This window comes from Taudactylus pleione, unplaced genomic scaffold (assembly GCF_031769625.1).
Source record: "Taudactylus pleione unplaced genomic scaffold, aTauple2 ptg000647l, whole genome shotgun sequence".
In the NCBI taxonomy this organism is placed as follows: Eukaryota; Metazoa; Chordata; class Amphibia; order Anura; family Myobatrachidae; genus Taudactylus; species Taudactylus pleione.
Genome location: NW_028285049.1, coordinates 1,495,673 through 1,511,582, shown reverse-complemented (window position 1 = coordinate 1,511,582; position 15,910 = coordinate 1,495,673). Strand labels below are relative to the sequence as shown.

The following is a 15,910-nucleotide window of genomic DNA, read 5'->3' as shown; positions in this document are numbered from 1 at the left end:
ATCAGCAAGTGGACTGTGGGTGCTCCTTTCAGCACTTGCAGGGGGCGTGAAAATGATGGAAAGAGCCACCTCTTCCCGTCCAGTGCTGGGGAGGTCAGGCATCGCAACTGCCACCACACTTGGACTCTCCTTGGGGATTTGTGATATCTTCTTAGAACGCACAGTTCTTCGCTGTGCTTTTGCCAGCTTAACTCGTTTGATTTTTTTTAGCGGGAGGAGGGCTTCCATCATCAAGTGAAGCTGAACCACTAGTCATGAACATAGGGAAAGACCTTAGCCGTTCCTTGCCACTCCATGTCATAAATGGCATATTGGCAAGTTTTCGTTTCTCTTCAGATGATTTAAATGTTTTTTTTAATGTCATTTTCCTGAACTTTGTCATTTGGGATTGTATGTGCCCTCTACTATGACATTGGGCATCGGCCTTGGCAGACGACGTTGATGGCATTGTCTATGTCATGACTAGTGGCAGCAGCTTCAGCACTATGAGGAAGTGGTTCTTGATCTTTCTCTATTTTATTTTTATCGGAGAAAGTTTGGTCCTCCATTTATGTTATATTGATATATACGTGCGGCTAAGGCGCACACAAACACAGAAAATAATTTTTTATTTTTGTTGGAGACTAGTGCACTTTGTGGGTTACACCACCCTTTAAGAAATGAGCCAGGCGGCTCTTTACTATTGGGACACAGGCGCACGCTTGACGCTGCTCCTTTGTTGATGCACGTGCAGCCACAGTGCACACAATTCACAAACACAGAAAATATATATTTTTTTTGTTTGGAGTGTACTTTGGGGGTTACAGCACCCTTTAACGGACAAGCCAGCCGGCCCTTTACTTATGGGACACAGGCGCACGCTTGGCGTTGCTCCTTTGTTGATGCACGTGCAGCCACAGTGCACACAATTCACAAACACAGAAAATATATATTTTTTTTGTTTGGAGTGTACTTTGGGGGTTACAGCACCCTTTAACGGACAAGCCAGCCGGCCCTTTACTAATGGGACACAGGCGCACGCTTGGCACGTGCAGCCACAGTGCACACAATTCACAAACACAGAAACAATTTTTTTTTTTTGCACTTGGGGGGAGCACCCCTGATGGACAGAGCACCCCCTGGACAACACTACAGCACCCCTCTAGGACTGGGACACTGCACAGGACTTTGGAGTGGACACAGCCCCTATGGACAACTGACTGCACAACACAGTCCAGCCAGCCCCTATGGACTTTGGAGGAGTGGACACAGCCCCTATGGACAACAGCAGCACAGCACAACACAACACTACTCTGCACTACACTACACTACACTACACTACACAGCCCAGCCAGCCCTAACTCCCACCCTCCCTCTTCACTGTCCACAGCCGAGTGAGAAAATGGTGCCGACGCGGGTACCTTATATAGGATCCAAAACCCGCGAGACCCGGAAGGCGGGATGATGACGTTTTGCCTCGATTTCAGATCCGAGTCAGGCGGGAAAAGTCGAGCCTGACTTAGATTGGCCTCGGATCGGGGGGGCTCGGATTTCAGAAATTCTAACTCGCTCACCCCTAATGTAAACAGGTACAAATTACATGAGTTTAGCTGTTTTTATCAATTTTAAATAAATTCAAAACCAGAAAAGAACCGAAATACTTGAGAACATTTGAAGGTTGTCTCGTCATAACCAAAACACGGGGTCCACGTATATCTCTTCACTGCATAAACATTGTACGACAATTGTTAAGAAAACGGGCATGCGGAGATGTATGTGACCGATAATCGCTCAGTGTATCAGTGTAATCGGCCTGCTTAACCCTGTCCATTTTATTATATCACTGTGTGAGAGCGACATGGTTAGAAGTGGGTGATCTGTGTGCCAATTTATAGTCGCTCGATACTAGTCATGCTCAATCTTTATTTGCCGGAGTGTTAGATGATGGTACCAATCCAGTTACAAGGGTTCATTATAGTGTAATATATTTTGTATACACATCTTATGCCATAGGTGCATAGACTCATGGAACTAATGATTTTGTTCAATTTCGTTATTAATAATAATGATGACACTAATAACAAGAATAACAATTGAATAACATGTTATTAAAGACTGCCCGTGTGTCATATTAGCTCCACATTAGCTATTCTTACGTAGAAACCCCCGAGCACTGCTGCCATTGTGGTTTGCCGTACTCTACATCTGCGGCTTTATAGCGGCTATGTCCGTTAGCTGTGCGGCTGTGAAGATTGCATTATAGACATAAACTGCCGATGCATACTACTATACTACTGTACTATTTCTCTACTTGCAGAAAAATCTACAACTAACAGTTTAAAAATAGACTGTATATAATATAATATTGATAACAAAATTAAATAAAAATATATTCTTCAATAGCCCTGTCCTCAACGGGAATCAAATCCTCGGTTATGCTAAGCAGTCAACATACAAGTTTGCCACAGAAGCCAAGTACTGTATTCAGGTGTTACACGCATCCCTTTACGATGGGCCTGATTACTCTCACTGTTATTGCATAGGGACTTTTACGCTGGATAACTCCCTGTGCACTGCTGCTCCGATGGTGTGCTGTACTTTACATCTGCAATTTATGTTATGCCAAGCCTGAGCTTATCAGCCCCCAGGTATACGATTATAGACCATATTCCCCTCTCCGTACATGTTGACAATATTTCACTTACTGTAAATTACTGCAGGGTGAATCACGCTGGATTTATAGGCTTGGGACTCTAAAGCCGGGTACACACTAGACGATGTCTAGTGTGCCCGACATCTTTAGCGACAGGACCCACCAGGGGGAGCTGGCTTTGGCAAGTGCATTCACACTTTCAGCAGCATGGCCCCCGCTAACGATAGCCCACGTCGGACCTGCGTGCAGGGCCAACAGAGGATGTCACTGACGACCCGTGGGAGCGGGCATTGCCAGCGACATAGCGGGTACACACTAGACTATGTGCCCGATATGTCACTCCAATCCACCGGATAGGACGACATATCGTCCAGTGTGTAGCCAGCTTATCACTTAAGGGCCTAAATGATAACCTTGGTTGGCTTTGCTTTATCTGATTAATTTATTTAAGTACTTTAACCTGATATTTTTGTGCTATTATGGCCTGTTAGGTGATTGTCACTAGGTTATTGTGTGTGCATCGCCTGTTGTTGGCCACTGCATGTATCATTCATACTTGACTACGTATGTATCAATTTTGTTTAGCCTCGTATATGTGGATGACTGTGTTAGACACATATATAGCTGCCCTGTTTGCTGATTTATGTGCTGTGGTGATGTTTTTACTATGATATGATATACTATATTCCGCTGTGATATTATGCTTTTTGTTTATTATATTTAGCTTATTGTTATATTGTGTTTGTGCCCTCATATACGCTGGTTCTAGCATTTGTTTTGAATGGTTCACATATTTGCTGTAGTAACAGGCTGAGGCGAATGACCTCATCTGGGGGCGTCTCAGCTTCAGTTTCAGATGATGGTGTAAGTATAAGTTTAGTGTCTGTTTTGCACTTATTTAGACCCTGATGACGATGCAATAACCTGGGCATCGAAATGTTGGATTTTATACCTGCGCCTGCAGTTTGATTTATAGACCGGAGTGTCGCCGTCATTGTTGTACTATAGTTAGACTCCGTGTTGGAGTACCTACGGAAGGCACCAGGGCTGCAATTTCACTACATGGGAGAGACGCACACTACAGTGTCAAGGTTTGAGTTTGGTGCACTGCCTTTGATAACCGGCCGGCCATGAGTTGTTATGGTGCTACCTTTGCGAGGTACTAGACCTTAGAGTGATTTCCATCTCTTTGGACTATTGAAATAGCACCTGAGATGAAGGCGAGTTGCAACTGTCCTGTGTCCTGGCTTCAGGCACTTGACACTGATTTCTTCTATGCCGGGATAGATGCCTTGGTGTACCATTGGAACAAATGCTTCGACAAGTATGGGGACTATGTGGAAAAATAATCTGTATCAAGGCCATACTATTGATTATACGTATATGTACGAGTTGAATAAATATACATAAAGATGGCTCTTGTTACCTTATTTATTGAACCATCCTGGTGTATATATATTCTTATTTATATATAGTCACTCACCTATCTTAATTTCTTAGATAGGATAGGATCAGCACACACTGCTGATTCAGGGGCCTGATACAGAGGTGGAAGGCTGTAGAACATCCAATGTTGTACATCTGCACATGCATCCGAGATACAATGTACATGAGTCCTGGTGGTCAATGCCAGGGACACAGACCATAATTAAATGGAGAGCCATGCAATTCCGATAGGTGTCCCTGGGCAGTGATGGAGGGGTGGGGAGGTGGCTGGCTTTAGACGTGTCCGATGGTGCGGCCGATGTCTGTGACAGTGGATGACACTGGATTACAGACGCAGCTGGTGGGCGTTTTAGTAGACAGCCCATCAGCTGCGGCATTAACATAAATTTGCAGTAACTGCTGCGACAAAAGCCTCAGCCACTATTACTGTACATAGCCATCCAGCTCTGAATCCTGCCCTCTATCACAATCATAAAAAAACTGCTCCCATGGGCATAGCCAGAATGTTTTGGGCCCCAAAGCAATGTTTTGATGGGGCCCCAGGCCCAATGCTTCTAGAGCAGCGGTTCTCAAACTCGGTCCTCAAAGTTCCAGTTTTTATATTCATCCTGCAAGTGCACAGATGTACTTATTACTCATTTAAAGACATTTCCATGGTCACTTGGCAGGTGTATGCATTACTCACGGACACATTTCTCTGGTAACATAGGTGCACAGGTGTATTCATTACTCACTGACACATTTCTCAGGTCACCCAGCAAGAGCACATGTGTACTCATGTACACACTTCACAGGTCATCCAGCAGAATTGCAGGTGTATTCATTTCTCACTGACACATTTCCCTGGTAACATAGCAGGTGCACAGGTGTACTCATTACTCACTGACACATTTCTCAGGTCACCCAGCAAGAGCACATGTGTACTCATGTACACACTTCACAGGTCATCCAGCAGAATTGCAGGTGTATTCATTTCTCACTGACACATTTCCCTGGTAACATAGCAGGTGCACAGGTGTATTCATTACTCACTGACACATTTCTCAGGTCACCCAGCAAGAGCACATGTGTACTCATGTACACACTTCACAGGTCATCCAGCAGAATTGCAGGTGTATTCATTTCTCACTGACACATTTCCCTGGTAACATAGCAGGTGCACAGGTGTACTCATTACTCACTGACACATTTCTCAGGTCAACCAGCAGAAACACAAGTGTACTCATTACTCACTGACACATTTCCCAGGTCACCGAGCAGGTCCACAGGTGTATTCATCACTCCTTGACACATTTCCAAGGTCACCTAGGAGGTGCACAGGTGTATTCAATACTGACTGACACATTTCCCAGGTCACCCAGATGGAGCACAGGTGTACTCATTACTCACTGACACATTTGCCAGGTCACCCAACAGGTGCGCAGGTGTACTCATCACTCCCTAACACATTTGCCAGGTTACCTAGGAGTTGCACAGGTACAGTACTCTTTACTCACTGATACATTTCCCACATCACCCAGCAGGTGCACAGGTGTACGCATTACGCACTGACACATTTCACAGGTCATCCAGCAGGAGCGCAAGTGTACTTGTGGTATCCCACAACTCCAAGGTATCAATTTGCTGGTTTGCCAATGCTGCTCGGGCCGCTGCAGTCATATTAAACTACCATGCTCATCTAGGGCACATGCACAGCCTGAAGTGACTGTTACAGAGAGGACAGTTAGTGATTGTTACAGGTTAGGCAGAATTGGACAAGGAGGTGCTGGGTGATCCGCACATCAAGGTGAGAGTGAGAAAGACAACTACAGGACTTGGCAGTGGAATTACACACAGCCACTGAGAGTAAGAAAAAAGGAGAGATCAGTGAACTGAGAAAGGAGTTTAAGGAAATAGCATAAAGCTAAATTAAATCGTACTGCAAACCACCCTGCATCCAGAGTCACACTTACTGCAGGGAGCCAGCAGTTGTTATCATACCTGACATTACCCAAGTACAGACAGAGAGCCGATTCACTAGTGATACTCAGCACTAGGTGAGAACGTTCCTATTATTACACCAGATTGTGGAATAAATTTTGTTGTTAGATTACATCTCAACTGTGCTGCATCTCTCTGTGTCTGGGGAAATCTTGCCCCTCTGCTGGGGTGTGACTTTAGCGAAGAGCCGTTACTGAAAGAAGACCCCCACCTAGGTAACTCTGATCTGTATGCGCACCACACAGTTACCACCCTTACTACTTCAGGGTATCACATAAGCTGCATACACACACAACGATTTTGTTACCAACGATTTTATGAACGATTTTCTGTCAGATTATCTGTCAGATTTTTTAAAGTGTTATGGTGCATACACACGATCAGATTTTTTCTTCAGATATGGACGATAACGATTTAAAAATCGTTCAGTCGTTCATATCTGATGAAAAATCGTTCATATCTGACATGCCTGAACGATGGACGATCAACGATGCGCGTTCCCGTTTGTCAGATAACGATATCTGACATCTGATGGGTTTGCAGTCAGACTTGGACGATTCCATTCATTTTAATGCAGTCAAAAATCGTTCAATCGTTCAAATCGTTCTAAACTTTGGTAAAATCGTTCAAATCGTTCAATCGTTCAGTCGTTCATCTGACAAATCTGACAAGTCTGACAAATCTGACCGTGTGTACGCTCCATAATGAACAATTTTTATGAACTACAAACGATTTTTGCATATTCCCTTAATGAAAATCGTTCAGTTGACAAGTCTGACTGAACTACAAACTACAAACGTGAACGCGCATGAATGATAATCGTTCATCATTTGACTCAGAAAGTGAACGATTTTTTCAAACGATTATCGTTAAACGATATCATTTAAGGATAATCGTTTGAAAAATCGTTGTGTGTGTATGCACCTATACTCCTTACTCACTAACACATTTCTCAGGTCAACTAGGTGCACAGGTGTACTTATCACCAGCTCCGGGGACAGTGGCAGGTGGAGAGTTTGACTGAGGCGATACACCTCTCAAACAGTAAAGCAGGTGTCGTAAGGCGAGCTCAGGGATGACAGAAACCTCCCATGGAGCAGAAGGGCACACATTTCCCGGGTCACGTAGCAGGTGCACAGGTGTACTCATAACTCACTGATACATTTCTCAGGTCACCCAGCAAGTGCACGTGTACTCATTTACACATTTCCCAGGTCATCCAGCAGAAGTGCAGGTGTACTCATTTCTCATTGACACAGGTCACCTAGCAGGTGCACAGGTGTACTCATAACTCACTGATACATTTCCCAGGTCACCTAGCAGGTGCACATGTGTACTCAAAACTCACTGATACATTTCCCAGGTCACCTAGCAGGTGCACAGGTGTACTCATTACTCACTGATACATTTCCCAGGGCATCGAGCATGTGCACAGGTGTCATCATTACTCACTGATACATTTCCCAGGTCACCTAGCAGGTGCACAGGTGTACTCATTACTCACTGATACATTTCCTAGGTTACCTAGCAGGAGTGCATGTGTAATTATTACTCAATGACACATTTCCCAGGGCATCGAGCATGTGCAAAGGTTTGTTCAATACTCACTAATGCATTTTTCCGGACACCGAGCAGGTGTGCATGTGTACTCATTACTCAATGACACATTTCCCAGGTCAGCTAGCAGGTGCGCAGGTGTACTCACCACTCCCTGACATAATTCCCAGGTCTGCTAGCAGGTGCACAGGTACAGTATAACTTTTACTCACTGATACATTTCCCAGGTCACCTAGGAGGTGCACAGGTGTACTAATTATTTACTGACACATTTCCCAGGTCACCCAGCAGGTGCACAGGTATACTCATTATTTACTGACACATTTCACTGGTCACCCAGCAGGTGCACGGGTGTACTCATTACTTACAGACACATTTCACATTTGTGGCTGCTGTTCCATCCTTCACCCTTGGTGCCTCCATGACAACTGGCACCCTAAAGCCAATGCTTCCATCTCCCCTGCTACTGCGATAATTCAATGATCTTTAAGAAGTATATGCCCTTTTGGCAATCCCGATTTACAATGTCTACGCAGACAATAGCTCAACGGCATATGTAATATGATGATAATTTAATAAACTGGATATTGGATGTAGGGGTTGCATAAATGTCAGATTTTCCAAGCTCATAATCTGGATTTTGGCCCCCGCAGATAATGCCATCTGATGCTTTAGCCTGGTGTCGGCTATACTTCACAAAATTTACCGGGAGAGGGTTGGAAGTGGAACCCTCCCTAGCAATGGCCACCACACTTGCGTGGTCAGTAGAACACGCATGTGCAGGAGTACCGATAAAGGAGTGATGATGCGGTCACTGCACTCCGAGCACATGGCAGGGACAGGCTCCTTTTGGAGTCCCTGACCTGTCTTGTGCTATATACTGTAATACATGCCGACATTATTATCATATACTGCAATATGATTTTTGGTGCTAATATCACGCCCAGAACGCATTGAGCATTTGATTATTGATAAATGGGCTGTTAAGGCACATAGGGATGAAGCACATACTTATGTAACAAAATAATGACAACAATAATAATAATAATTTATAATACTAAAAGACAATGCTGTTATATTGACTGCGGTTCATACTAAATTACATATATTGCCTCATTGCAATTTAAACTTCCTTTACCATATAATGCTACATGCAATGATGCTACAGTGCTCTGTTACTTTAGCACAATGGAACCTCAGGTGAGATAGAATACAAGTGTTCTTGTTGGGTTGCTCAATATTTACAGATTACTCCACAATGGACAAAGGAAATCTACCCATGTGTGTAAACACTATAAAGTGACTTTTACAAGCTGCTCTCAGAATGGAGCATTATCTGCACAGATGACACCATTGCTCTAACACCTAAATAAATAAATGAATGTATATTTTGTTGCTGTTGTCTCAGCAAGTTTCAGGAAACTGTGTTTGTGTTTCACTTAATCAGTTACAGTGGACACAATATATAGTAGTAGTAACATTGGGAAAAGTAGTTTACCCCCGAAACTCATCACCAGACGTCATGGGTTCCCTGCACTTTATACTGAGGCTGACTCCTGCATTATGTCTACTGTACTGTGGGGCATCTGCACCAGAAGGGACAAGGTATGTATATAGATCTTCATAACATACTGATTAATTTGACATTACTGAATAGCATGCTACACTGTACGTGACATTTACTGTATATGCTAGACTTACTAAGGGGTCTATTTGAAAAACAAAGCGGAAACCAGCGCACAAAAAAATGCCACTTTTCGCTTTGTAATTTTCACCATATTTATATGTGCTGGGACAGTTCATGCGGTATAGGGCTGTCCCCACAAAGAGATTCTATGGGGCCTATTTACGAAGATGTGTTAGGAGAGAAAGTGAACGGTGATAAGGTACCAGCCAATCAGCTCCTATCTGCCATTTTTCAAACACAGCCTGTGACATGGCAGTTAGGAGCTGACTGGCTGGTACCTTATTACCGTTCACTTTAACTCCTAACACAGCTTAGTAAATAGACCCCCAAACGTCTTTTGCATTTGCGGAAGATGTTTGAATGCACCGCGCATACACTGATCAGCGTCAGTGACGTTAGCGCGACACTGATCGGGAAGCTGGCTGAGGGAGAAGAGAAGACAGAGAGCCGGCTGGGAGAGCTGGAGCCAGCAGGGTAGGGTCAAAGCCAACTGGTGCAGCGGAGAAAAACAGGATGAGATCACCTCTTCCCTGCTTTACTCCATTTCTACAGGTCAGAAGACACATAATGCAATCTAGAGATAGCGATATGTTTCTCCAAGAAGATGAGGGAAGCTGGATGGATTGCAGACAGTGTTGGATTGGAGTATGAGGGACACAGTAAATCCAGTTACAGATTATCTAGATCAGTGCTATTTAAAAGCAGTCCTCAGGATACAGTACCAGTGCATGTTTTCTAGGTCTCCTCACAGAATCGCGTGCAATAATTAGAACCACAAGTGGATATTTTAAATTGTGTTAGTCTGTAATGAATACAACTATGATCCAGCAAGGAGATTTGGAAAACATGCACTGTTAGTGTGTCCCGAAGACTGGATTCGAGAAGCACTGTTTTAGATAGTGAATTATAACATGTTATATAACATAGCATCTTATACAATAAGTGCACAATAATTTATAGTATAGACTTGCTCAGTGAATGATTTTGTGATATAAATGCTAATAACAAGAAAGTCACTTTCCCTAGGTTTTCCTTGTACTATAATCACACTGACCACTGGTGTCTAATTGTGTTTATCCCTAAACTCCAAGTATTCCATATATTACAGCCTATAAATGTTTATATAAACATGACATCATCTTCTTCTTAAATAGATGAGATATTAAAGGCACAATTTAAAGTAATAGTACAGTAATATACAGTACATAGAAATTTTGATTGAAAAAGAAATAAAAGGAAAGGCACCGTGTGCAGTATTGTCTGTGTTTTTAAAGTTTATCCAATTTTTTTCTTTTCGAAATGAAAAATATTAAATAATTTAGGCATTTTATCACTGGGGAATGTTTATTTTTCTGATACAATTTAAAAATATTTTTAACCTTGCAATAATGACAGATCTCCCGGTATTAGTGTTCTTGATTTGATGGCTGCTGTACACAACTCTCAGCAGAATATGTGATCATTCTTCATGTGTATGACCTAATATTCATTAATAGTGACATTTAAAACTTAGAAGAATTAAATTCTGATCAAGAAAAGTGGTCACACTATGTTGGATAGGTGTAGTGCATTATGTGTTACACCCAACATGCATACAGAGTCCCCCGACCCATAGCAAAGTGACCTTGGAAATTGTTTACAAACAGTATTTTTAGAAAGAATATGCCTCCAAGCTCCTTGAGCGTGTTGTTTACAACCGCCTTACCACCCTTCTTTCCTCCCACTCCCCTTTTCAGTCTGGCTTCCATTCTCTCCACTCCACTGAAACTGCCCTCACAAAAGTCAGCAATGACCTCCTTGCTGCCAAATCCAAGGGCCACTACTCTCTGCTCATTCTCCTTGACCTCTCTGCTGCTTTCGACACTGGACCACCCTCCTTCTGCAAATCCTTCATTCCCTTGGTCTACGTGACACTGCCCTCTCCTGGCTATCCTCCTACCTCTCTGACCGATCCTTCTCTGTCTCGTCTCCTGACTCCTCTTCCCACCCACAGCCTCTTACAGTAGGTGTTCCCCAAGGTTCTGATCTTGGACCTCTCCTTTTCTCTCTCTATATGTCCTCGCTAGGTGAACTCATCAGCTCTTTTGATCTCCAATATCATCTCTATGCTGATAATACTCAGATCTACCTTTCCTCCTCTGACCTCTCCCCTTTCCACTCACTGGTATCTCCAACTGTCTCTCTGCCATCATTTCCTGGATGTCCCAGCAATTTCTTAAACTTAATATGTCTAAGACTCAGCTGATAATTTCTCACCCCCCAACATAAACACACTTCCCACCATTTCTTTATCAATTGAAGGAACAACTATCTCCTCTAGCCCCAAAGTGCGCTGTCTTGGAGTTATCCTGGACTCATCCCTCTCCTTCAAACCACATATCCAGAATCTCTCACAGTCCTGTCATTTCCATCTTAAAATATTTCCAAGATTAGAGCCTTTCTCACCCAGGATGCTACTAAAACTCTCATACACTCACTGGTCATCTCCAGACTGGACTACTGTAACCTCCTCCTATCTGGCCTCCCCATCTCCCTTCTCTCTCCTCTCCAGTCTATCCTCAGTGCTGCTGCATGGCTCATCTTCCTCTCAAAACGCTCTGCATCTGTCTCCCCTCTCCTACAAGCCCTCCACTGGCTCCCCTTCCCTTTCAGAACCCAATTTAAGGTTCTCACACTCACCTATAAAGCCCAAACCCATTACTCTCCCACTTACATCTTGGACCTCACCATCTGAATCAGGCCCAAAGAGCGATCCCTCCCTTCCTGCAGTGAGGAGATTGAGCTATACAATCTCACGCTAATACTGGCTATACACAACCCAAAAACAATGCGAGCAATCTGATCAATGGGGGAACGCTCCGAGTAATGGGGCAGCGCGCCTCCATATACTGCAGGCAGGATTAATGGTCACTATCATCACATCACTAAATAATAACGGCAGAATGATGTCTGGACGAGCAAGCATTTGGTGATCAAATCATACGTTCCACGCCGTTTTTATGCCGGTCTCAGCATTCATGCATACACGAGATGTGCGGTTTGGTTTTGCTTAAATCCGAACACACCCGAACTTTGTGGTTCTGAGTTGAATAGAGTCCCGGCACGTATCACTTTTGGGGTTTCCGAGTAGTCCCGAATCGAGTCTGATGTAAGTACGGAGCTCGGATTGCATGTAAACAGGTCCAAATTACATGATTTTAGCTGTTTTTATCAATTTTAAATAAATTCAAAACCAGAAAAGAACTGAAATACTTGAGAACATTTGAGGGTTGTCTTGCCATAACCAAAACACGGGGTCCACACATATCTCTTCACTGCATAAACATCGATCGACAATTATTAAGAACATGGGCATGCCGAGATGTATGGGACCGATAATCGCTCAGTGTATCAGTGTAATCAACCTGCTTAACCCTGTCCATTTTATTATATCACTGTGTGTGAGAGCGACATGGTTAGAAGAAGTGGTTGATCTGTGTGCCAATTTATAGTCGCTTGATACTAGTCATGCTCAATCTGTAATTTGCCTACAGTGCTAGATTGTGGTACATTATGAGGACACAAATCCAGTTACAAGGGTTCAAGATAGTATAAAATATTTTGTATACACATCTTATGCCATAGGTGCATAGACTCATGGAACTAATGATTTTGTTCATTTTCTTTATTAATAATAATGATGACGCTAATAATAAGAATAACAATTGAATAACATTTTATTAAAGAATGCCCGTGCGTCATATTAGCGCCACATTAGCTATTCTTACGCAGAAACCCCCGAGCACTGCTGCCATTGTGGTTTGCCGTACTCTACATCTGGGCTGTGGGTACGGGGGTAATAAAGTGGAAAATCAAAGTAAACTATTGTATTTTACAGTGGAACTACAGGTGCCAGCATGCCTGCCCTTTTGCACTTGTGGAACTACAAGTGCCAGCAGGCGGCCGGCACCAGTACCCCCACTGTAAGATAAATAGTTAAATAAAGACAGTACACACACACAGTATACAGTAAAAGTTTATTACACACATACCTTATTCACACATACTTACCTGCTGCTAGATGTTCCCATGTAAAAATCCATGTGGAATGACCTGCAAAAAAGATCCTATACTCACCTCCATCCTTGCGCTGGTCTCCGTCGCATCCAGGGGGGTCTTTGCAAAAAAACCCGATCGATATACTTACCATTAGCAGTGTATGTGTGTGACCATATACACCGCTAACCGGCTCCCGACTGTTCAGTGAGAACTGTCAGGAACCGCCAGCCAATCAGTGCCCGCTAACTGTAGTGCGGCCGCTGATTGGCTCCAGCTGCTGACAGTTCCCACGTGGGCTGTGCAGTGAGTCTGTGATTTCACAGTGAGTATGCTACAATCTCACACGAGATTGAAAACTCGATTCTTAGTAAATTTGCCAGTTTCATCTTTTTCATGTAAAGTACTTCCTAATTTGGCTGATGGTGAGTTTTTTCGAGTTTGCAATCTCATATGAGTTTTAACAGTGAAAAGGGAGAACTCACTTTGCATTTTTTTAATTGATAAAAATAAACTAGTAACACTCCTATTTTTGAAAGCATTCTTACTTTGCAGCATTTTTTCCACACCTGCCTAAAACTTTTGCACAATACCGAATATATATATATATATATATATATATATATATATACACATATATGTGTATACAGTATGTACTTGTTGGATTATTGGAGACATTGCCGATCTATGAATAGATGTAATGCTATGGTGTATTACTTACCCCAAAATTAAATCTTAACCAGCACTAAAGTACAGGGCTGCCATCAGCACTGGAGTCCCGGGACTGGACATTCAGGCATAGAAGGGAGGCCTGCACACTCCTACCACCTGCTGTGCAACAAGTCAGATGGGGTGGCTTGCCAACTCCTACTGCCTGTCTGCTATTATCCCCATGCAAAACAGTGACATAGGGGCAGCTCCTACCACCGCGGACATGCAATAAAGGGTTTTTTTGCGAGCCATCGCTTGACGTCATGATGTCACACCACACAGCTGAAAGAGAGAGGAGCTGTGGCACTTGAGGAGCAGCCATATCAGCCAGAACAGAAGAAGGTAAGTGTCATGTCATGCGGATGCGGGGACTGGCTAGGGATGGAGAGTGGAGATGAGAGGCAAAGCAGGGCTGGAGAGACAGAAGGGGAGTGGCTGGGGTTAAGGAGACACAGCAGCACTGGAGAGATAGAGGAGGTGCTGGCTGGGGAGACAGAAGGGGTGCTAGCTGTGGAGAAGAGGGCTGTAGAAACAGAAGGGGTGCTTGCTGGGGAGACAGAAGAGGTGCTAGCTGGGGAGACAGAGGGGGGCTGGGGATATAGAAGGACTTCTGGCTGGGGAGACAGAGAAGGTACTGCAGAGGCAGAAGGGGGCTGGCTGGAACTGGAGAGACACTGCAGGGCTAGAGATGCAGAATCATGGGGGGGCCTGCCTGTTTTGTCAGTCTCAGGCCCCACATTTTCTGATGGCAGCCCTGCTGAAGGAGTTGGACCTGTAGTCTCAATTTGAAGTTGACCAATGAAATTAAGGACCCTGCTATTTAATGTGGCATGTGTGGAGAAGGAGCAACCAACTCGAAAAAGGTTCAAGCGACGGCGGTGCTATTAAAATGAACACCTGCCTGAAGAATCGCTAGATTCTTCAGGCAGCTTACAGTTTACACAGAGAAGTCTTTTACAGCCGCTGCCGAATCTGCATATAAATCCACGGCAGGCTCTCTGCAAATGGGGTTATTGGTCGCTGATATATATCCCCATACGGAGTGACTGAACATTGAAGCTGCATACACACACAACGATTTTGTTACCAACGATTTTATGAACGATTTTCTGTCAGATTATCTGTCAGATTTTTTACAGTGTGATGAACGATTTTTTGAACTACAAAAAACGATTTTTGTAATTTCCCTTAACGAAAATCGTTCAGTTGGTCAGTCAGAATGAACTACAAACTGGAACATGCATGAACGATAATCGTTCATCGTTTAACTCAGAAACTGAACGATTTTTTCAATGATTGAACGATAACGACGCCGTTATAGTTAAATCGTTCAAAAAATCGTTACGTCTGTATGCACCTTAACAGCGGCTAAGGAACGGTTGCATTTAGCCGCTTACCACAACTAGGTACACAGGAGGTAATAATCAGCCTTTTACCGACTGCTCAATACTGTAAAGTGATTCCCAGCGTAAAAGTGCAGTGACTGTATTTAGAGTTTTAGTTATCAGCAAGAGCACCTGAATTTATTTATAACAACATTGACTCTCGGTAAGTGCTAAATCTAAAGGAAAAATCACAATTAATTACAACATATATTAAGCTATTGCGGAAGTTATTGTGGAATCAGGACTGTGGACACTGCATATCTTATGAACAATACTGCAAGAACTGATACCAAGTTGTTAAAGATGATTGTTACATATTAATGTAGCTTTATTTGCACTTAGCAGTTGTCCACCGCATATGATCCAATCAGGTTGCTCTATTTGTATTTTTAACTGGTTTATGGGATTTGTATATCTAAATAAATGTTTTTATGACCAATCTTTATATAAGTCTAATTATTACACCAGAGCAGAATA

The 15,910-nt window shown here is 43.3% G+C and overlaps 1 protein-coding gene across 1 annotated transcript in view; it reads left to right on the top strand.

Moving 5' to 3' along the window:
• The first annotated feature begins 9,137 nt into the window (after positions 1–9,137).
• The window catches only part of LOC148478879 (complement component C9-like), a 55,412-nt gene continuing 48,639 nt past the window's right edge, over positions 9,138–15,910 (top strand). Inside the window, exon 1 of the mRNA XM_088455248.1 lies at positions 9,138–9,220. Coding sequence (XP_088311374.1) covers positions 9,138–9,220 — 83 coding nt within the window. The remainder of the gene's footprint in view (positions 9,221–15,910) is intronic.